The following is a 25,231-nucleotide window of genomic DNA, read 5'->3' on the forward strand; positions in this document are numbered from 1 at the left end:
ATTGTTTCATCTACTCCACGATAGATTAAGGATAGGGCATAGTTATCCCTTATCCTATTTTGTTTGTATTGCTTCCTTTTTGCTTCATCCCAAGTAGCCTCTTCAATGGCATCATTGGGTTGTTCGTACCCATTTTGGACTAGCTCCCACAAATCTTGTGAGATAAATACAGATTTCATTTGCATACACCATTGTTGATATTTTTCCCCTTTAAATAAAGGTACCCAATTAACTTGGGGATAGTTAAATGTGTTTGAGGCCATGTATATTTAAGTGGTGGTTTAGGTTGTATGCAAGAATTATTGGTTGTTTCGGAGGCTTTGGAATAATTGGCTCTTGATACCAAATGTTGGAAATATTTAGGAAGGTGTAGTGGGCTTTAGTTTATTTGTGGTTAATTGATTGAGTAATGTTGGTGATCTTTGAGTATGGAAGAGGAATTATAAAGATACTTTTGTGGGGAATTCTTCTTGTGGTATTGCTAATGCTTTACAATGCTACATATTTATAGTAGTACAATGTTGGTGGTTTCCACCACTACACTTCTCTAGACTATTCTATTCTAGACTATTCTACTTTCTTCCCATTGTAGATAGTTCTAGGTTTTTCTACTCTTAGATATTTGTTTAGGATAGTCTAGATATTTTATTACATGCTCCTAGATTTTTCTAGATTACAATTACATGTTCCTAGATTTTTCTAGATTATAGTTTTTAACATTAAGTAAACTCAATTCAAGGAAAGTTTAACCAATAGGAGGATTTTGATGAATTATAATATAAAATGGAAATATTAAAATCTAAGCCAGTCTTAATGTCTAGGTTACATCGAAAACCAAAACAATCAAAATTACGATGGTGCAGTAGTTAAATAAGAAATTACATATTTGTAGACGCATTGTGCCTCCTCTTTCGATCAATTGCCTGGAAAAAATCAAATAAGGATAAAGATTAAAATATATCCACACCGACCCACGGAAATTTGATGTGGATATATATATATATGATAAATAATTGGAATCCATAAACCCTCACATGTTGTTTCATCTTCATCCTATTATTCAATTTGAACGGTTACGGATAACTCAGACAATCGATCGTTTTCTCAATAATCGAATTAATGGTTCCAATTATATTGAAGCAATGAAATTGAGTTGGAAAGAGGAATTTGAGAATTTAATTGATTAAATTGATCGATTGAATGGGAAGGAGAAATGAATTGGTTAGTAAATAAATGTTAATAAATGGGTTGAAGGAGAAGAGGAAGAGCAAAGGCGTATGAGAACTCAATTAGTGTAGAAAATCATCATAAAGAAGGGGTGAAGACTGAAGACTGAAGAGGAAGTGTTGAAGGAGAATCAATGAAGGAGAGAAAATAAGAAAGCGAGACACGTGGAGGATTACACATCTCTATTATATAAAGGAACAGTTGAGGTTAATTTGGTAATCACACTTTTCGTGTCCCCAAGCAAAATTACTAAAATACCCTCATTTCCTAGCTCGCTGAATGTTGTTCTCTCCCCCCTCTCACTTTTTATCTCTCCTCAACCCTCACAAAATCGCGACCCTCTCACTTTTTCTCTCGGTTTCTAGGGTTAGACCTTCCAACGGTTGCACTTCCTCGCCATCGTCCCTCACCCAATCGCGTCCCAATCGCTTTCCACCGTTGGCCTTCCATCGCCCCCATCGATCTCTGCCGGAAATGGTGCAGCAACCGAGATCGTTTTTCCACTTTGAATAACTTTATTAATTAGATCTTTCAATTAATTGTTTTTGGTTGTTGATTTTGCATTCATGTAGGTTTTTGGATCGTAAGTCGAGGGTTCTGAACTTGGCGGCTCCTTTGCGGTGGTAGACTTCGGCGAGCACAAAGGTCACCTGAAAGGAGTCATCACCGAGGTATATCTTCCCTTTATTTTTCATGTGTTTTTTGATTTACGCTATTAATTTGTTTTGTTTTCTATGGTTTTTTTACATCTATGATTTTTGCTTGATGATTTGATTTTTATATGGGCGTTTGAAATTTGGTTGGTTGGTATTGTATGAGACATGGTAATTTGATTTGGATTAGTGAAGTGAGATAAAAATTAGATCTTTTGTCGTTAATTTGGTATATGAGATTCTTGGTTGCTTGGGTATTTTGCAAATTAGATGAATTGGTTTTTTAATGTGTGATTTCTTGAAATTTCTTTGTTTCATTTTAATATCTCTCAGCATGTATTAAGTCTAAACTCTACCATTTTATTACTACTATTATAATCATATCTTAAGTGTTGAATTTCTTCAGTACAAATCTATCTAATCGACAAATTTTCGGTCTAAGTTATTTTAATTGTGGGGTTTTGTACTGTCGGTTCATGCTGATTGATATTTTCAGGTTTTCTTAGCTTTGGATTTATAGGTTTTGTTACCTGATTGTGGGGTTTTCTTAGCTTTGGATTTATAGGTTTTGTTAGCTGATTGTGCCGGTTTTGTATTGCCGATTGCTATATATATATCTAGCCTTTAATTAGTTGATTACAATTTTCACAATTTGTAAAAGGATATTTAGTGAAAACTTGCATTTGATTTTTCATTTCTTCAGGTTCAAGTGTTTGAGAAGCAATGCGGATCCCTAACTCAGTACGGTATGAAACATATGCGAGCCTTTGCTAACATTTGTAACAAGGAGGTTTCGCAGTCTGCAATGCATGAAGCTTCACATTTTAAGTTGAGTCTGCAACAAAAATTGATCATTTTAAGTTGAGTCCTCACATTTTAAGTTGATTTCTAGGTTTTGTTAGCTTTTTATTTCTGGGTTATTTGTTTTGATTTATGGGTTTTTGTATGACAATCTAATACGAATTGATAATCGACATTTGATTTGTGTTTTTAATATGCTTGATTTCAGTACTTATTTACTGTTTGTTTCCAAGAGAGAAAGTTGAGCGGATAATGCAATGCAATGGGCGAGTATTCTGCTTAGACGATGAGCCAGGAGTTCATAGGGTGTGGCTACCTGATGAGGAGGTGCCAGGTTTAAAATATGCATCTTTGCAAATTATTCTCAATTCGAGCAGGTTTTTTTTCGTGTTTTTTTTCGTGTTTTTTTTCTTCCAGTTTTTTTCTTTTAATTAGGTCCCGGATTTTTTGTTTGATTTTATGAATTTGATATTTTTTATTTTATCAAAATTTGGTTGATTTTATTGGATTTGAGTTTTGTTTTGGTCGACTTCATGTTTGATTGTAGTTGTTGCTGTGGATTAATTGTTACTGGTATAAATTCATTGTTTTACTCAGGTGCTCGGGTCACATGGTAGGATGGAGGGTCGGGATTTAGTGAAGAAGTTTGCGATTTATTTGATGGGAAATGGGTTTGGGATGAAACACCGACAGATCTACAGACATTCAGCACAGTCAAACTCAACACTACGAACTCTATTTCACTCTCTCCTCTCCAAGTAATTACAAAAATAATAATACCAATTCATTTCGATTTATTGTTAATTTTTCATTTGATTTTTGATATTTGCAGAATCGAATATGAGTTGTGTTTGAAGAGTAAGAATGTCAGTTGATTATGATTCTAAGTTATATACTACTATCATTTATATAATATGGTGAAATAAATTGCTGAATTTTTTTGATAATTTGTGGTCAGTATTTTACATTAGGGCAATGAAGCTCCTTCTACGAATAAGCACTCAATTAATTAGTTGACACCCTTTTTCCCCTTTAATTCCAATATTATCTTGCATTTATTCTATTGTTCTTTAATTTGATGGAAATTTGGTTATATGGGTATCAAATTCTTGCAAATTTTGTGTAATTGATTTACTCTTGAATTAGTCATGTTTAGGGACCTGTACTTCATATGACCTGAGTTAATATTGTATGTTGTCAATAAAAAAAGTATTCATATTCATGTCAAACTATTAGAGTCAAGGAGAACTAGATACTAGCTCTTTAGGGAATGTAAAGAATATGGGTGGTCACTTGGTATTTGAATGAAATCATGAAATGTTTCGCCGTATGGTCATGCCTCGCATTTTATGAATCACAGGGGCTTATTCACCAGATTCCTTGCATTGATATCCTCAGAAAAATAAAACTACTGAGAGAAAAATAGGCATCTTATAGATATTGTCAGATCTTTGTTTTCCTAAACATTTTACATTTGTTAAGGTTAGTTTAAATGTAGTTCAGTTGCCATTTCCACATCAACAACTTTGATTCCTCAAATAAGAAATTTCTTATTGCCTTATGGGGTTGTATGTTTAACCTAAATATATTTTTATTGAAATCTTTTAACCACAAAAAATGGTGGTTAAACTGCAGTAAGGTAAGATCTTAATGAAATACCATTAATGATTAACCTCTTCTCAGGGGCAGCGGACATCCTTGAATGGACAGATATCCCAATTTTAGGAGACAATTGCACTGAAATTACCACTGCTTTTCCAGAACCAGGATGAGCTAACCCAATACCTCGCAAAATCAGTCTTTCAAATTGACATTGGAGGCAATGACTACCTCAACAACTCTCTTCAACCTGAGAGATATGACAGTAGTCGTATATACGATGGGGAAGGCTTCATTGATCTTCTTATGAATACACTTACTTCACAGATAATAGTAAGGCTCCTTCTTATATATCTTTCCATCAAAAAAAAAACTTCAAATTCATGATCATAAGCATCACATATGCTAACTTCACCTGACCACACAGTTTCAGAACAACAGTCATGGTTTATCATATTGTATTAATTGTTTGATTATGTGTTAAATTATGATCTTACTGTGTCATATAGCATTTTTGGTTCAACAACAATCAATTACCAGCTATAATACCGCATGACATTTTTTTTTCTTCTTGAATTAGGGAAAGGAGAGATGCAAAGGTACAAACAAATGATCAAGCTTGGTCCAAAGCAGGAGGGCAGAAAAATGTGTGTGCTAAAAGACTCTGGAGGGCTTTCCAGTTTGCCTTTAAGGTGTATTCCTTTGCAGGAGGACAAGATGAGCGCGCAAATAGCCTGACAAAGGGAACTGGCTGATCAAGAAATAGAGACCAATCCCATTGAAGATTAACTCATCTACTGCAATTACGATATTGAACCTATTTATAGTACATACACTAGATTGTTTTTCCTTAAGTCTTTACTTTTTTATTCTTTTCTGTTCAAGCATAACTGATTGGCAACGGTCATTCTGATAATGCACCAGTATCCTTGAACAGCGAATTTCGTAGATGTTAGATTCAGGCTGAGCTTGATGGCATGGAAGGAAGTTCTACTCCCCAATATGGAGTGTGATAATGTATTAGTTAAGTATTTTGGGGCTAAGTATATTGGGCTAAACTCCTTACATTTGACAGCCATGTATTTTTGGTGTAAGTGCTAACGATGCAAAACAACCAATGATTGTAAAGGGATGAGTATTAGTGTATTACATTGTTGCACTATATAATAGAGATTTTTTAAATATAAATGATGCTTAATGTTTCTAATGATGGGATTTGTGAAGTTTTTGCCTATTATGTGTGGTAATTTTTAGCTTTTATACTCTCGCACGCATCGCGTACATAAAATACTAGTGGATTAATAAGAAAAGAGATGTGAGATTAGTGGTTTGAGTTTTTAAATACTAGGTATAGATTAGTTACAGGGTATTAATTAACTTAATATTCACCTATTTACATATCACCAATATATCACAAGTAGATAATATCTAATTACTCTCCATCTCTTTTTGTTCTTTACGTATTGTGTCTAGTATATCCCATTTTGTTTTTTTACGGTGAGAATTTTCCTTTTTAAAGTAATATGTGTATTTGCCTTAATTGGTTTTAAAAAAATAATTAAAGCAGTTTTATTGGTTGTTAGATAAGTTAGTGGATTGATTTTCTATTTTTTTTTATTTTTTTTTTAATAAAGAATAAAAGTTATTTTCACTTTATAAAAAAAAAAAACCACAAATGAATTTTGGATAAAGTGAAAACAAGAAATTTATGGAGTAATTTACATTTTTAAAAAGAAGAAATGAATATTTATCCTCGTTAATTATACGTTAAATCATGTGCATAATATCAAACGTAAAGAACAAAAAGAAACGGAGGAAGTATATAACAAGAGGAAAGGAGGACAACCTTGAAATTATAGGGCAATAAGGGGAATATATAGCCCTTAACCTTATAAGATGAACATTTTTTGTTTGAAATTTTTATTGGTACCATCGTGCAATTGACTTTTTTTTCAATATTACCACCTTTTACTTTTGACTTACCATTGGTACCATTGTATTTTGGCCTTCTTTACTACCATAACATTAAATTAAAAAACATATTACTGATTATTTTTTAGTTAATTTATGGAGAAAAGGACCTTGATAACCCCTTTTCTTCTCTCTTTTCTTCTGTGACAACAATTGGAGTCTTATTACCTTCATAGCAAACGACTAAATACTACCTTCAATTTAACTCTCTTATACCTAAGATCTTCAATTTGTCCTCGAAATATAATTGTTGATTTCAAAATATTTATCGGGCTTAGTTTCAAGTTGAATTAGGTGAAAGGATGGCAATGCGAATGATAAATAAACGACTCTAGCTCCGACATTGTCATGCAGGCGACGGACGAGCAACCAAACTATAGGTGAGAGAAACTTGTTAATATGAGGTTTCGGTGGGTTTTTGCTCCACATTTACGGTCAATAGATCTTTAATTAAGCGGATGACTATTTTGGGTGTATACTGATTTATATTGGCTCCCAAAAGAACGATCAAAGGTGGTGGGATAAGCATTGATTCTCTTAAGGACAGGTCTGAAATTTCAGAAGAAAATGAAACTAAAACTAAAACTTTTAATAATTGGAAAAATTACTTTAAATAATCCAACCTTACGACGATTTTTTGTCAATGACCCAACATTTGGATTATTATATAATAATCCAACCTTTGACCCCCATTAACTTTCCGTCAATAACTGAGGTTGGAAGATTGGAGATACGTTAGGTTTATTTGTTCAAAGTTGGGCGAGAAAATGCCATTTAGGCAAAATATGACCTCTAACGACTAACTATGCTTTAAATGTGAATAAATAGATTGGAATATGTCTTAAAAAGCTAATACTAAGTTCATAAAACATGTAATGAGTTTAAATTCTGCCCTTAGGTTCTTTAGTTTAAAAATGGGAGCGAAAATGCCTTATTTTAAACAAAATATGACCTATATTGACCAAATAAGCCTAAAATTTGCATAAATAGATTCTAATGAGACTTAGAAACCTTTAATGTGCCGTATAAAACATGTAAACGGTTTAAAATGATAAGTTAGGTTTATTTGTTCAAAGTTGGGCGAGAAAATGTCATTTTAGGCAAAATATGACTTGTAATGACTAAATATGCTTTAAATGTGAATAAATAGATTGTAATATGTCTTAGAAAGTTAATACTAAGCTCATAAAACATGTAAAAGTTTAAATTCTGCCCTTAGAGTTCTTTAGTTCCAAATTGGGAGCAAAAATGCCGTTCAAAGTTGGGCTAAAAAATTATATATTTGTTCCTTGACAGAAGTTCCTTATTTGTTATGCAAGTTGGTTTAATATATTTCAATTCTTGTAGGAAGCATAAAAATGAATGTTGCTGAATGCCGTGAAAAAGGCATTAATAACGATCCCAATCAAATCTACTTTGAGACAGTAGGTGGGAGAAAAAAGGGGAAAAGTTCCTGGTCTAGGGAGTGGAGCAGCTCTATATTATGAACCATCTTCGAGAAGGGGTGGTAGTTCTTCTAGCTCATACACTCCATCTATTTATTCTCAACTCTCAGCCCGTTTGGAAGAAACTCAACAACAATTGTCTCAAAAATCCATTGAGCTTGAAACAACAAAAGCTGAGATGATAAAAGCTATGGATGATGAGAGACTCCTGAGGCAAAGGGAGAGAGAAGAAGAGCGAAAGGAGAGAGAACAAGAGCGACTTGAGCGGCAGAGGGACGTCGCCGAGTTGAAAAGGACAATAGAGTCCTATGAGAGGATGTTCAGTCAGTGTTCTGGTTTTCCTTTCTCGCAGTCGCAGGACCCTCGAGATCCCAGTGGCGGCGGGAAACCTTTGTGCTAGGTAGTTAGTATTTATGTATGAGTTTGAACTAATTGTGCTAGGTACTTAGTATTTATGTATGTATGAGTTTGAAACTTTGAACTAATTGCAACATGTTTAACAGGTTTGAACATCAAGTTTATTATGAATTTTGTTGCTTGAGTTTGAACAGGGTTTTCATACGATTTTACAGGTTATATATTTATTTGTATATATACGACAATAGTTCCTGCAAAATAACATTTGCATACTAATTTACCGACCACTATAGGCAGGTTAACGACCGCAAAACAAATGTCAGCGAAAATTATAGAACCCAAATTAGCGACTAAATACGTATTTTACCGACCGTTTAAACAGTCGTGAAATTAACGGCTGTTTTGACAGTCGCTAATTTACCGACCGTTGAAGCTGTCATTAAATTTGCGACTGCATAAGCGGTCGTTAATTTAACGACTGCTGAAACGGTCGTTAAATCAGCGACAGCTAAAGCAATCGTTAATCTAACGACTGCTTAAACGGTCGGTGATTTACGACTGCTAAAGCAGTCGTTATTATAACGACTACTTTTGCGGTCGTTAATTTAACGACTGTTTCGCAGTCGTCAAAGCAGAGGTTAAAGTTTTGCGACCGTTTCCCAGTCGGAGTTCTTCGAAATACCGTCCAAGTGAAAGCTGACCGAACTTTGGCGACCGTTTGCGGTCGCCAAAAAGTTTAGCGACCGTTTTTCTTGTTTTACCGACCACTTTTGGCGGTCGAAAATTAGGTTATTTCTTGTAGTGAGGAAAGCTTAGTCAAGAGGTGTTTGGTTTCATCATCGAACACACCGCTTCGGGCCTAGGGACAAATGTAGGCATCTAAAGAACTAAACCTGAATTTTAACCAACCCAATAATTATTCGATTCGAACAATAAATTACTTTCTACAAGCCCGACTCAAACCCAATCGATAAGACCCCAACTCGAAATTGTACCCAACAGGAATAAGACCTGACCAGAACCCGATAAGAACTAAACCCAAAATTGTACCCGATCGGAATAAGACCCGACCCGAACCCGACCTATACCCGAAATGACCCGTCAAAAAATCAACCTGGTCGAACCCAATTGATAAAGTAACCCGACACGACCCGACCCGACCTGATCATGACAGTAATCGCTTAAGCAAATCTTTTATTTACACGCGCAAATTCTCATTGGATTGTGGTTGTTGAGACCCGAGATGACCAGACCCGACTCGATTAACAGTTTTGGCAGCTCTAGCCACTAGTGTAAGTGTGTAACATTAGCTACGGAGTAATATAGAGGCACGCGGTCGTAGGGTCGTATATTTTATAAAAGTTGTCCTTCCTCTGTTAATAAATACTCGCAAATTTGATATTTTTACACTATTCACATATTCCACTTTTACTATTGTTGGTGGTTATATGTCAAATAAAACATAGTCATGTGGGATCTTGTTAGATTCGTCTCAATACGTATTTTCAAAATATCAACTTTTTATAATTTTTATTTGGATAGAATTTAAGATATTTGACGATCTAAATTGTACATTGGAATGCGTGAAAATGACAAACATTGCGAGTATTTACGAATGGAGATGTATTTATTTGAGTATTAAGTTTATTAGAATATAATCAAAACTCAAAAGGGTTGGACTGAATATGTTGCATAAGTAACACTACACACAGTAGTCGACTACTCGGTACTATAGAATAAAAATAACGTCGAACAATGTATATGAGAATAAAATATTACAAAGAATTTGTTTTTTCACATTAATCAGCGAGAAATAAATAAAGAATCGAAGAATATTTTTTACTTTTTAACTTAAGCCAAAAAAAAGGTGATCGACTATGCACTTAATTAATTAGGAATTCAGGATGAAGTTGTGCATTCAGTAGGAAGGCCTTGAGGAAACCTCTGAACATCAGCACAATAGTTGTAGACCATGTAATTCTTTTGCACCCATTTCATCCTTTCCAAGCTTGCTGAATCCAGTTCTTGGGTCAACCAATCCGACCCCGATGCGGGAAAAGAAACCGACCCACAAGAAGATGACCCGGAGGTCCATACACAAGCATCAGCGTTGAAATTCCTGTATGATGCAGTGAACGGGGCTTGGGCCCAATCAGTCTTGACCCGGCCGCCTTGGGTAGCCCAATCATCAGCATTCCACAAACTAGAGTAAATCCTCATAGGTTGATTCTTAGGGAATGGGATTCCCTTTGATTCCATGTTCTTGTGTTCTCTAATTGGAATCCCATCAACAGAGAAAACAATTCTCTGGGGATTCCAGAGGATAGAGTAAGTGTGGAAATCTTTAGTAGGGTCAAACCACAAGTGAAACTGTTTTTCACGATTACCTTTCCCTTGAGCAAAAACATTAGTGTGTAAAGTGTAAGGTTGTCCACTAACATTACCTAAGAACTCAAAATCTATTTCATCGTGGGTGTTACCTGTCGATGAAAGATAGTAAGCAGTGACAGTACCAGCAGAATTACCAGGGACTAGTTTTAACTGCATATCAATCGTACCAAAGAGATACTCGTTATCAGATTGGAAGCCGGAACCAGAGGCTTTGTCGAGGGAGAGGGTGAGATCGTCCCCATTGCTAAGGACCTTGCCTCGACCGTCTCCCCAAGTAATGGTAAAGTCGTTGAAATTGGCTGTAGAAGTGGCTATGAGAGTAGCTATGAAGAGAAATAACAAGACAATTGAGGATGATGCCATTTTATGTTGTGTAGTAATTGAAGTGTAATTATATTGGTGTTGGTTGATGAATTGGAGATTGAATTTGAGGAGATGGGTTTATATAAGAAGTTATGTAAAAAGTAGGAAGGTTCTTGTGAAGTGCATACTTAAAAATGTGTTAATTTGAATATGTTTTAGCAGTGATAACTTGTGAGTTATGAGTGGAAAGTGAGCTGGGTTGTTGTAGCTAGCAAAAAGCGTAAAGAGGAAGTTGGTGTGTGGATAGATTGAATTAAGGGCAATAACAAATTAGCAATAGAACAAACCTCACTTATAACAAACATTTACGCAATACTCTGTAATAGACAAACTTATCTAAAGTGTTAAGTCATGGGACCCACTACAAAAATAATATAAAAAATCCAACACCATTTTGACAAGTGTTAACTTTCCACTCCTTGGCATCAACAATTTGCTCACATACCGGTTAGAACAACAATAACGAGCGATTTAAGGGGCTCTTAGGGCATGTTTAGTTCACCTTATTTCTCCTGATCTGATAAGGTCTGATGTGATCTGATCTTATCTGATCTGATTCTTCATAATTAAGTTTAAACAAAAATCTACATTTATTAATATTAAACGACTTACGTGTAAAATAAACGTTACACAAATTTATAATATTGTTATTATTTATTTGACTTTGCTCATGATTTAACTATTCCTTATATTAGATAGGCCTAGACATGATCTAGATAGATCGGTTATGATCTAGACATATAAGTTCTGATCTGGATAAGATCTGTACAGATCGGTTCTGATCTAGACATGATTTGTACATATATGTTCTGTTTTGGACATGATTAGTTCTGATCTGGACATGATCTATACAAAGTAGTTATGTTCTAGACATGATCTGTACAGTTCAGTTATGATCTGGACATGATATGTACAGATCAGTTCTGATCTGGACATGATTAGTACAGATCAATTCTGATCTGGACATGATCTGTACAGATCAGTTCTTTTCTGGATATGATCTGTACAGATCAGTTCTACTCTGGACATGATATGTACTGATCATTTCTGATCTGGACATGATCAGTACAGATCAGTTCTGATCTGGTCATGATTTGTGCAGACCAGTTCTGATCTGGTCATGATCTGTACAAACCAGTTCTGATCAGGTCATGATCAGTACAAATCAATTCTGATATGGAAGATCTTTGTAGATCAATTTTGATCTGAACATAATCTGTACAGAGTCGATATCTAGACCAATTATAATCTGGACATATAGATTCTGATATGGACATGATCTGTACAAATCGGTTTTGATCTGAACATATTGGTTATGTAAGGATCGATTCTGATGTAGACAAGATCTTTGCATATTTAAACATGGTCTGGACATGATCTGTACAGATCAGTTATGATCTAGATATTATCTTATCCTAACAGCTCTGGTCTAGATATATAATGGTTCTGATCTATAAAAATCATTTTTTGATATGGACATGACCTGATCATATCGTTTCTGATCTGGACTTAATGGTTTTAATTTGGACATGGTGAATTTGAATGTTTTGTAAATGTTTTTTATGCCTTAAGTAATACGGAGTTGATTTTAATTGCCCCGACAACAACATTCTTTTTTATTAAAGCAATAATAGTAATAAAATATTAAATATAGTAACAATGATAAAATAATAATAATAATAATAATAATAATAATAATAATAATAATAATAATAATAATATGTTCGGCATTATGCTTTTCTTGCATCCCGTTTGCAGTCTTCTGGTTTGCAGGATTCGCTTCTTCGGCTTTCAGGTGTTGATGGTCCGGGGTCGGCCTTTGATGATGCTCTTGGTCTTTTCAATAGGACCGTGGAGACCGACCTTATGAGTAGCCCTAGTGAAATCGCTGCCCCCACTCTCATGAAGAAATTGGCAGACATATATTTCACGAAGGTTACTGCTGATGCGGAATCCGCCTACTCCTTATCTTCACGTCATGCTGCCCTTTGGAAATCACAGCAGGGGGATCACTCCTCAGCTTGGTTGCGGGCAGTCCCCATTTCGGGTTTAGGCCAGACTATGAACGGTAAGACTTATCGTTCGGTTATTTGCTATCGGTTGGGTATTCTGTTGTTCTCTGATTCGACGCCGTGTTCTACTTGCTCTCGGGTTTTCGATGGGGACATTTATGGGGATTATGCCGTGTCTTGTGCTGGGATTGTGGGTATTAAACATCGACATAATGTTGTTCGTGATACCCTTTTGGATATTTGCTATCGGTCGGGGATTTCTGCTCGCAAGGAGGTTGATGGTGGGCTGACTAGTGAGAGTGATGGAGCTCTTCGTCCTGCAGATATATTGCTTTATTCTTGGGATAGCGGTGTAGATGTGTGTGTTGACTTGACTGGGTCTTCCCCTATGACGCAATCTGGGTTGTCAGACTTCGTTCCGGGTCGGGTTGTGGCGGTTGCTGCGCAGCGGAAGCAGGATAAGTATGCGGCACGTTGTAGGGCTTTGGGTTACGGTTTCTTTCCTTTTTCCTTCTCTTCTTTTGGGGAATTAGAGAAAGGGGATGTTTCGTTGCTGAAGCGGGTTCAGACGTACTCCAGGGCTCAAGACATTGGGGTACGGCAGCTACCCACATTTTCAGCAGGATCGGGTTCGCCATAGCTAGAGGAGTGGGGGCCCAAATTGTATCTCGGCTCCCCACCAACTTCTTGTAGTTTACTTGATCTTTGTAGCTTGTTAAGCTTGTAACGTTTTGGTGGTTTCCCATAATAATAAATAATAATAATAATAATAATAATAATAATAATAATAATAGTAATAATAATAATAATCTGATCTGATCTGGTCTGATCTGGTCTCATCTGAACTTATTTTTTCTGATCTAATCTGATCTGAACTTATTTTTTCTGATCTGACCTGATCTGATCTGGTCTGATCTGATCTGATTAAATCTGAAATAAGTAATAAGGTCATGAAATAAGGTGAACTAAACAGGGCCTTAATCTCTCTCCTATTCCACTTATACAGTAACTTAAAATAAGGGTGTCTTCCACTCTTCTCAAAAGTTGTATAAATAGACTAACTCTTAACACTAGCTCTTATTCTCTCTTATCCTGTTTTTATATTTTATTTTCATGCAAAAAAATTGATGTGGCACTAGCTCTTATTTGAAAGAGCTAGCTCTTATTTCAGAAATTTTATCTTACAAACTCTAATTAAGAGCCTCTCATTTCCTACCTAAGAGACATCTCTTATTTTTTCTCTCTCCTTAAGATCCCCTTAAGAGACTCCCCTTATTCATGCTCTTACAATTTAGTAACCTGAAAATTTATAACTTTATGTAGTAATAAGAAGGTTTGTTGACAAACCTCAGAAAGACGAAACAAACGTTTGTAAAAACCTCTTATTACTATTGCTCTAAGAAAGTTATACGAGTGCAGAAAGCCAAAGCTAACAATTACTACGCTGAGTTAAAGCTCTCAAAAACTTATCTGACCCGAACACCCGACATGAAGCGATCGAACCTGTAACCGACCATGACCCAAAATTTAACTAAAACAGGTAACCCGTAACGACCCTACTAAATTATTAACTGATTATAACCCGATGTTATATGACTGAACCAAACCTGATACCTGACTGAAAGATGATCGATAACTGATTAACTGGTCCGTCAATGAACTTAACTCGACATAACCTGTTAGTGACGCGATATATGGAGTAAAAATATTTTACGCTTGAATATATAACCAAAACAATTATTGGTTATATATATATATATATATATATATATATATATATATATATATATATATATAGAACACACGATTACCTGGTTTGAATAAAACTCATTTTGAAATAAATTAAACATTATTTTTAAAATATAAGAAAAAGAATAACCATAGGTTAAAAGCTTGACTAGTCCCGATAGTTATCGGACTAGATCATGACCCGTGTCTGGGAGTGCACCTGACCTGAATTTTGAACGACCCGAAAATTATCGGATCCAAACTTGACTCGAACCCAAAATTATCTGCTACAAAATCGTCTTAAACCCGACTAGATAAAACCCTAACCCGAAATTGAACCCAACCTGAACATGACTCGACCAAAACCTGACTTGTACCGATATTGAAAAAATAAACCGACATGACCCGACCAAAAACCAACCCGACCGAATCCGACCTAAACGCGAGTAACAAAGTGACTCGACACGACCCGACCTCACCATGACTCGAGAGCCGAGCTGGTCCCAGCTAATGTATATGCATGTTATGTGTGTGTGGCATTTTATATAAATATTGCAATTTATAGTAAAATTATTATGTATTATTTATAGGAAAATTAAATAATTCTTAAACTAATGTTTGGTATATATTCATAGATAATTAACATTAATGGAGATAATATAGGTCTTTCAGAGGGGGCATCAAAAAACTTAACCTTAAGCGTTCCCTTATCCTCCGTAAAATAGAGATGTTAATCGAAGTAAGAGTGTACAAAATCAGGTTTCGTTACCCGTTACTTCTTTTTTGCGGCTAACCGCTTAATTCAAGTGGCCAACGTTTCGACCCTTAACCGTACTTGGAAAATGGTTTAAGTGTTTCGACCCTGAATCGTACTTGAATAACGGTTAAGCAGTAATCGGTATCTGGAATATTTAGTTTTATTTTTTTTTGAAGAGGGGGGTTTCCCTCGAGTGGAGGGTCTCCTAATGTATTTTTCTCCTTATCTATACAAAAAAATGGTAATTTATCCGACATCTAAAATTTAAACGTTATACTACCTCCATTCCACAATACATACAACATTTCTTTTTGCACGTATTCCAACACGCTTGTTTGGAAATTAATATCTCAAAATGCGTATAAGTAAAAGTTATAAAAGTTGATATTTGAATTCCTCACATTGATACGAACTTAACAAGATCTCACTTGCGTGTTTTTATCTTACATAACGATGAATAAAGATGGTCAAAATTGATTGATGAACAATGCCCAAATGAGAAATGATACATGTATTGTGAAAAAGAGTTAGTACCTAATAAGCCGCGCCATAAAATAATTACAAACGCACACAAAAGTTATTGAGAGAAAAAAGACAATATATTTAGATAGTTAACACAAGCTAAAATATATTAAGATAATTTCAACTAAGTTCCTACTCTGTACAAAATAAGTATTATCATACCTTTATTTTATATAGTTTAAATTGTGATAACCTTGTTAACAATTAAAGAAATTAGTTAATCTTATTGATCAATGGAGTGATAATTTTCTTTTTAATGCAATCCGTTACTCGCGGGCTAGATACCGAGTAAATAAGAGCAGCTTCAATGGTTAACTACAAGGTGGCGTAGCTAAATTTGCCACATTAAATTCCTAGCTACAATATTTTTAAGCTACATAGTTTTCCAGTGGCTACAATACTTTGTAACTCCTTATAATGTTTTATTTAATATACAATTTTATTTATTTTACCTTTTCAACATTTTTTCGTGAGCTACCTGCTCATATGAGCTACAATATTTTGATAATTGCTTACGTAATTCATTTACCAACAGTAGGCTATCTGCTCTTATATTTTTATTTTTCGCAAACAAATCTTTTTATTTATGACAATTGGAATATGAGACCCGTGAAGATGCAAAAGAAATCTACTTATTATAAGTTATAAAGGGGGGTAAACCTGTAATGGCTATTGAGAATTAACATAGTGTATCGCTATTCGACGTCCTCATTCGTTAAAAACGCCCGCGTATTTTACATGAAAGGACAATTGTGCCCTTATAAAATCTACCCATTACCCCACCGTCTCCACCACCCTCCCCGAACCCCACCCCCCGTCACCACCACCCCGCAGCAGCCTGCAGTCACCACCACCCCCTTCCCGTCCCAACCACCATCATCTTCACCGCCATATTCACCAGCGCACCACCATCGTCTTCCGCGCACCACCATCATCTCCACCATCATCCCCTTCCGCGCACCGCCAGTACCTTGAACGCACCACCTCATGGATGACGACGTTCCTTCAACGTTGTGGTCGCCGGCCATGTGGGCAGCCTCGTCGGCGGAGGTTGATTTTTTTTATTTTATTTTACTGTAACATGAATGCCGCCCATAATTGGCGGATGGTGACCATGGTGGCTCGCCCAGAAATGGCAGAACCTACCATGGCTCAGCCGCAAATCTGGAGTGGGTGATCCATGGTGGGAGCCGCACAATCTGGGCGAGCCACCATGGTTTCCGTCTACCAAAGGTGGGCGGCATTCCCTTTTTTTTTTTAAAAAAAACTTTGTTTATATCTGAGGTATTAAGACTAGCATTTTTACAAAAAATAAAATAAAAAATCTTATAAATTTAAATTCCATTTTATTTAATTTTGAAATTCTGAAAAAATTATCAAAATTTAAGATATCTGTTAAATTATTTTTTTGTAAAAATCTGAAAAATTTTGAAAAATTATTTGTATAAAAAGAAAAGCAAATAATCTGAAAAAAATATGAAAAAAAATTAATTGTAATTCGAATATGCAAAATAATTAATTCGAATTGTTAAAATAAATAGTTTTTTTTTTAAAATTCAACATGGGAGGTTGCAAATAAAAATTGAAATAAATAATTGAATTTTTTTTTTCACAAAAACAGAGTGCCGCCCAAAACTGGCGGACGATACCATGGTTGTGCCGCCCTGGATTGGCGGATCCGTCCATGGTACAGCCGCCCAAGATCTGCGGTTATACCATGGTCGCGGCCGCTAATCCGGGCCGGTACAACCATGGCTCAAAGACACATCATAAACCCAACATTGAGTCAAACCCATACGGGTTCCTTTTACAATCTTAAATGGCTAAATCCGCGTTACCAGTTAATCCCGTGTTAAACGGGTCACTTTCAGAGTATACTGCTAGAGACCTTGAAATGCTGGGTTGTTGCAAGCTGTTTGACCACAAAACTTCCTTGTGCCCCAAAATCCAGCTAGCGATTACCTTTTCCTGCTTTCTACAGCTAACATCTTCTACAGCTCACTCTCCACTCACTTTTTAACTTCACTCGAACCTTCCCTTTCATACCTTTCCATTTCTTCTCTCTATAACCTCCCTATATATATCTCTCTCCTCCAATCAAACTTCATCATCTTCACTTCAAACATCAATCTTTATTTTCATCCTACGAGAAAAACATGGCAACCTCAAAGATAGTTTTCATTACCCTTTTCTTTAGCTTAGCCAGTATTATTGCCAATTCCAAAGCCAATTTCAATGATGAATTTACAATTACTTGGGGAGATGGTAGAGGTAAGGTCCTCAACTCCGGGGATGACCTCACCCTTTCCCTCGACAAAGCTTCCGGCTCCGGTTTCCAATCCAAAAACGAATACCTCTTTGGTAAGATTGATATGCAGTTAAAACTTGTCCCTGGTAATTCTGCTGCTACTGTCACTGCTTACTATCTCTCGTCTATGGGTAACACCCATGATGAGATTGATTTCGAGTTCTTAGGGAATGTTAGTGGACAACCTTACATACTCCACACTAATGTTTTTGCTCAAGGCAAAGGTAACCGTGAAAAACAATTTCACTTGTGGTTCGACCCTACTAAAGATTTCCACACTTACTCAATCCTTTGGAATCCACAGAGAATTGTTTTCTCTGTTGATGGAATTCCAATTAGAGAACACAAGAACATGGAATCAAAGGGAATCCCATTCCCTAAGAATCAACATATGAGGATTTATTCTAGTTTGTGGAATGCTGATGATTGGGCTACCCAAGGAGGTCGGGTTAAGACCGATTGGGCTCAAGCTCCTTTCACTTCTTCATACAGGAACTTTAAAGCTGATGCTTGTCTATGGAACTCTGGTTCGTCTTCGTGTGGGTCGGGTACATCAGACTCAAATTGGTTGACCCAAGAGCTGGATTCATCAAGTTTGGGAAGGATGAGATGGGCGGAAAAGAATTACATGGTTTACAATTATTGTGCTGATCTTCAAAGGTTCCCTCAAGGCCTTCCTACAGAATGCACAAGTACATCCTAAATGTCTTGTGTTTCTAGATTTGAATCAAATTCTTTATTCTTTTATTTTTTGTATCCAAAATCTTATGGTGTAAACTAAATTATTACAAATTTAATGAAATGAAATACTGTCTGAGTTGAGTTGATTTTAATTCCAAATGTACGTGATAGAAGTGTCAAAGTCTAATTGCACTTAAAATCTTTCGTAATTGGTATGAATGTAGGATAGTGTATTTTTTTTAACACGCAAGGAGAAAGTGTTAGGTTATGATACATATGACAAAACATAAATCATGCGGAAAAACCATAAAGTCAGGAAACATATTATTTACACATAATCATTTAGCATAGTTTAGATGCATACACTTTGTAGCGTGCCTTCCCTAGATGCGCCCGAACCGAACAAGAACAAGTCTTTAGGACTCCAAGTGTCGTCCTCCGTAGATAGTCCACAACACGTCCGGATCCACCTTAAGCTTGACCAACTAGAATCGCCCTTAAGGTTGCTTAGGAATTTCGGCTACTTGGGTGCAAATGTTTGATTGATTTTGCTTAAAAACCTTACCTTTGAATACTTCAATTGTGTATATAAATGATGACCCTAGGCACCTATTTATAGAGATATGGAAAAGGAATTATAATCCTACTAGGATGTGGATTTATTAATTAGAATCCTATTTGAACTCTAAATAATAAATTTAATCTATTAGGATTATGATTTAATCAATACACGAATTCCGATAGGATTATGATTCGTTACGAACACGAGCGTCGTATGGCCACGAGCATCGCACCACCCGCGCAGGCCTTGCGGCCCACACGAGCAGTCGCTACTCGCAGCCCACAAGCACGCTCAGCGCGCGCGCCAAAGGCCTTGCTTTTAAGCATCTCATCCCGATTTATGGGAGGACAATCCCAATCTTGTGATCTTGAGATTAGACTTCGTTTGATAGGTGATTACCTGAGCGTTGCCTTTATAGCCTCCTTTTACGGTGCGACGGTTGGTCAACGTCAAAGCAACCAGTTCTCAAACAAGTAATCTCAAATCACTCAGGTATTGAGGATTTAGTGTCTAATAATTTTAATGAAATTTACTTATGACAAATTTTCATCTCTTACAGTAAAGTTTCATAGGTCTGTCCGATACTAGTCTTCCCAAAGTAAGTATCTATGCAAATGATTACGACATTGCCATTTCCACATAGTTCAAGAAACAGAACTACTAGTCATCTTACATTCCAGTCCTCTAACGTTTTCTATTCGTCCAATTTTATAGAAAACTCCGACCAGGGACCATTTTCAACTTTTGACATTCAAGTTCACTTGATAGACATTTCTTAGTCACAGGACTGGTCCTGACAGTCTATCTTGAATATTTCGTCAAATTGAAGGGACTCATCATTTAATAAACCACAAATTAAATGGAAAAATGAATTCTATTCATTTATTGTGAATGATTAACCAATAATGTTTTACAAAGAATTAAACTCTAAAACTTTAAAATATTAAATAAGGACATCAAAGCCATTCTCCAATACGCTTGATTCCCATAGCTGCAGTGTGCGAGTTGTGCTTCGCCTGCGGCCGAGGTTTAGTCAATGGATCTGATATGTTGTCATCAGTTCCAATCTTGCTTATCTTGACTTCTTTTCTTTCAACGAACTCTCGTAGAAGGTGAAATCTACGAAGTACATGCTTGACTCTCTGGTGGTGTCTAGGCTCCTTTGCCTGTGCAATAGCTCCGTTATTGTCACAATACAGGGCTATTGGTCCTTTAATGGAGGGGACTACACCAAGTTCACCTATGAACTTCCTTAGCCATATAGCTTCCTTTGCTGCTTCATGTGCAGCAATGTACTCCGCTTCAGTTGTAGAATCCGCAATGGTGCTTTGCTTAGCACTTTTCCAGCTTACTGCACCTCCGTTGAGGCAGAAGACAAACCCAGACTATGATCTGAAATCATCTTTGTCGGTTTGGAAACTTGCGTCCGTATAGCCTTTAACAATCAATTCATCATCTCCACCATAGACCAGGAAGTCATCTTTGTGCCTTTTTAGGTACTTCAGAATATTCTTGGCAGCAGTCCAATTCCTAGGTCTGACAGGTATCTGCTCGTAGCACTGAGTGCGTACGCAACATCCGGGCGTGTACATATCATAGCATACATTATTGAACCAATAAATGATGCATATGGAATCCCATTCATTCGTCTACGCTCATTAAGTGTTTTTGGGCACTGAGTCTTGCTTAGAGTCATTCCATGAGACACGGGTAGGTAGCCTCGCTTGGAGTCTGCCATCTTGAACCTTTCAAGCACCTTATTGATATAAGTGCTTTGACTAAGTCCAATCATCTTTTTAGATCTATCTCTGTAAATCTTGATGCCCAGTATCACAATATGTACTGTGCTTCTCCTAGATCCTTCATCGAAAAACATTTCCCAAGCCAAATCTTGACAGAGTTCAACATAGGAATGTCATTTCCGATAAGTAATATGTCATCGACATATAATACTAGGAAAGCAATTTTGCTCCCACTGACCTTCTTGTATACACAACATTCGTCTGTGTTCTTGATGAAACCAAAGTCACTGACTGCTTCATCAAAACGTATATTCCAGCTCCTTGATGCCTGCTTCAATCCGTAGATTGATTTCTTTAGCTTGCATACCTTTTTAGCATTCTTTGGATCCTCAAAACCTTCAGGCTGTGTCATAAACACAGTTTCTGTTAAAACGCCGTTTAAGAAAGCGGTTTTGACATCCATCTGCCATATTTTGTAATCGTAATATGCAATGATTGCTAACATTATCCGAATAGACTTTAGCATTGCAACTGGTGAAAAGGTTTCATCGTAATCCACACCGTGGACTTGCCTGTAACCTTTTGCAACCAATCTAGCTTTGAAAACTTCAAGTTTCCCATCCTTGTCCTTTTTCAGTTTGAAAACCCATTTGCTTCCAATGGCTTGGTAGCCATCTGGCAAATCGACCAAATCCCATACTTGGTTTTCTGACATGGAGTCTAATTCAGATTGCATGGCTTCTTGCCATTGCTTGGAGCTAGGGCTCGTCATAGCTTGTTTGTAAGTCGCAGGTTCATCACTTTCAAGTAATAGAACATCATAGCTCTCGTTCGTCAAAATACCTAAGTACCTTTCCGGTTGAGATCTATATCTCTGCGATCTACGCGGGGTTACATCTCTAGATTGACCATGATTCTAACCAGATACTTCTAAAGATCTCTGAGTTTCATCTTGAATGTCATCTTGAGCATTCTCTAGAATTTGTTGTTCGACTCGAATTTCTTCGAGGTCTACTTTTCTCCCACTTGTCATTTTGGAAATGTGATTCTTTTCCAAAAAGATACCATCTCGAACAACAAACACCTTGTTTTCAGATGTATTGTAGAAGTAATACCCCTTTGTTTCCTTTGGATAGCCCACAAGGATACATTTGTCAGATTTTGGATGAAGTTTGTCTGAAATTAATCGCTTGACGTATACTTCACATCCCCAAATCTTAAGAAAAGACACATTTGGAGGCTTTCCAAACCATAACTCATATGGAGTCTTTTCAACAGCTTTTGACGGAGCTCTATTTATAGTGAGTGCAACTGTATTTAGTGCATGTCCCCAAAATTCTATTGGAAGTTCGGCCTGACCCATCATTGACCTAACCATGTCTAGCAAGGTTCTGTTCCTCCGTGCCGACACACCGTTCCATTGTGGTGTTCCAGGAGGAGTCAATTCTGATAGAATTCCACATTCTTTCATAGCTCAGATATTCACCGCCTCTATCAGACCGCGGTGCTTTAATCTTCTTGCCTAATTGATTCTCTACTTCACTCTGAAATTCCTTGAATTTGTCAAAGGATTCAGACTTATGATTCATTAGGTAGACATAACCATATCTACTGAAGTCATCAGTGAAAGTGATAAAGTAGCTGAAACCACCTCTAGCACTTGTACTCATTGGTCCACATACATCTGTATGGATTAAACCCAATAGTTCATTTGCTCTTTCTCCAACTTTAGAGAAAGGTTGCTTTGACATTTTGCCAAGTAAACATGATTCGCACTTACCATAATCCTCTAAGTCAAATGGTTCTAGAATTCCCTCTTTTTGAAGTCTTTCCATGCGTTTCAAGTTAATATGGCCTAATCGACAATGCCACAGATAGGTGAGATCTGAATCATCCTTTTTGGCCTTTTTGGTATTTATGTTATAAACTTGTTTGTCGTGATCTAATAAATAAAGTCAATTGACTAATCTAGCAGATCCATAAAACATCTCCTTAAAATAAAACGAACAACTATTGTCTTTTATTAAACAGGAAAATCCCTTAGCATCTAAGCAAGAAATAGAAATGATGTTTTTAGTAAGACTTGGAACATGGAAACACTCTTCCAGTTCCAAAACTAGCCCAGAGGGCAACGACAAATAATAAGTTCCTACAGCTAATGCAGCAATCCGCGCTCCATTTCCCACTCGTAGGTCGACTTTACCCTTGCTTAACTTTCTACTTCTTCTTAGTCCCTATGGATTGGAATATAAGTGTGAGCCACAACCTGTATCTAATACCCAAGAAGTTGAATTAGCAAGTATACAGTCTATAACGAAAATACCTGAAGATGGAACGACTGTTCCGTTCTTCTGATCTTCCTTTAGCTTTGGACATTCTATTTTGTAATGGCCTATTCCATCACAATAAAGACAGCTTGATGTGGACTTGTCCTGCTTTGATTTAGCATTGCCCTTGGACTTTCCACTTTTCTTGAACGGTCTCCCTTTAGCCTTGAGTAAATCTTTGGCTTCGCAGTCCAGTATTATCTCAGCCTTTCTGACAAGGTGAACAAATTCTGCAACTGTTTCTTCTCTTGGTTCACTTAGGGTATAGTTGCTTGAAGAGACCAAACCCACTGTGCAGTGAATTGAGTAAGATAGAGACCGCCATCCTTTCGCTTATTGGTGTTCCTAGCAGACTTAGGCGATCGAAATATGAAAGCATAAGATCCACATGGAACCTTAGTGGGACGCCTACCCCTTGTTTAGTGCGAAGGAGCTGAACATGTGTTTCTTGGACTTCCATCCTATAACACCTGTTGGGAGAACTAACCTTTAGACCAGACATTGATTCAATCAACTCATGGACGTTGAGGTCCCTGTCCTCCGTGTTTCCATGACAGATATCCCTCAGATTCTTGATGAGCGTAAAAGGTTCATAAGCTACAAACCTTCTAGCCCATTCATCAGGGATATTGTTCAGCATGAGACTCATAACCTTTTTGAGATCCGCATCCCAGGCGGAAAATCTTTCAGGGGTCATGTCTCTGGCATAGTAGCTTGGCATGGGATGTAACAGTACATACTAAAGCCCATTGAGTCTGACTATTTCAACTAGCTTAGCTTCCCATTCAAGAAAATTTGTTAGGTTCAGCTTGACCATAAGCTCAGAACCCATGATGATGTTTTGATTGTTGTTTTCCATAATTAAAACTACAATTGAAAAGAATAAACAAATAAATAACCATTCACAATTTCTCTTAATAAACTTAAATTTTAGCATACATGCATAATTCAATGTTCATTAAACATTTTATTCAAGTTATGTGTTCCGGCAGGTGTGAATAAAATGATTCCAAGACCCTAAAACCCATTGAAGAATTAAGCACATTATGTATTTAGACTCAATTCTAAAATCTTTTAGGTAAGCAAAAGCCTTTTGCTAATAGTCTAGAAACTACTCTTGGTTGATAGGTACGTCTAAGAACTTATTAGGTAAACCTATCGATTTTGCCACGACATAAAAGGACTCCTTACTTATATCGTTGAGTTTCACCAAAACTAACATGTACTCACAATTATTTATGTACCTTACCCCTTTAGGACCAATAAGTAACACCTCGCTGAGCGAAAACTATTACTAGATTGATGTAAAGGATATCCAAGTTAGTGTTATTTTGGCATGACACCTTTTAACTCAATTTTTTAAGTTTGGAACTTAAGGCTCTTACTATGTTGGTTAGATTTTAAGTGAACTAAAATCCTTAATCATGCAACATAATCAAGCCACAATCTCATGCATAATTAAGACATATTTAAAGCAATAAATAACTTAAAGCATGCATAAGATAAATGTGATCTAGTATGGCCCGACTTCATCTTGAAGCTTCAACTTCAAAGTCCGTCATGAAAATGGATTGAAAACTCCGTCTTGAATTTCACCGTGGGAGGCGCCATTTTCTTCAAATAGGATAAGCTATAATTAAACTAATTACAACTATTTGATGGTACGCAGACCATATTTAAATTGAAAAACAAATTTGGTGCTTTAGACCAATTACATTCAAATTAATGGTGCGCAGACCATATTTTCTATCCTATTTGGGCCATACTAGTCACTCCATAACCTGC

The 25,231-nt window shown here is 36.5% G+C and overlaps 2 protein-coding genes across 2 annotated transcripts; one reads left to right on the plus strand and one right to left on the minus strand.

Annotated features, from left to right (window-relative positions):
- Positions 1 to 9,783: 9,783 nt before the first annotated feature.
- LOC110795839 (probable xyloglucan endotransglucosylase/hydrolase protein 23) lies at positions 9,784 to 10,978 on the minus strand. The gene has a single exon (XM_022000865.2). It carries the CDS (start codon positions 10,805 to 10,807, stop codon positions 9,953 to 9,955), a length of 855 nt encoding a protein of 284 aa, XP_021856557.2. The 5' UTR covers positions 10,808 to 10,978; the 3' UTR covers positions 9,784 to 9,952.
- Positions 10,979 to 17,979: 7,001 nt separating this feature from the next.
- Positions 17,980 to 18,837, plus strand: LOC110795838 (xyloglucan endotransglucosylase protein 7-like). The gene has a single exon (XM_022000864.2). It carries the CDS (start codon positions 17,983 to 17,985, stop codon positions 18,835 to 18,837), a length of 855 nt encoding a protein of 284 aa, XP_021856556.2. The 5' UTR covers positions 17,980 to 17,982.
- Positions 18,838 to 25,231: the final 6,394 nt, after the last annotated feature.

This window comes from Spinacia oleracea, chromosome 1 (genome assembly GCF_020520425.1).
Source record: "Spinacia oleracea cultivar Varoflay chromosome 1, BTI_SOV_V1, whole genome shotgun sequence".
Classification (NCBI taxonomy): domain Eukaryota; kingdom Viridiplantae; phylum Streptophyta; class Magnoliopsida; order Caryophyllales; family Amaranthaceae; genus Spinacia; species Spinacia oleracea.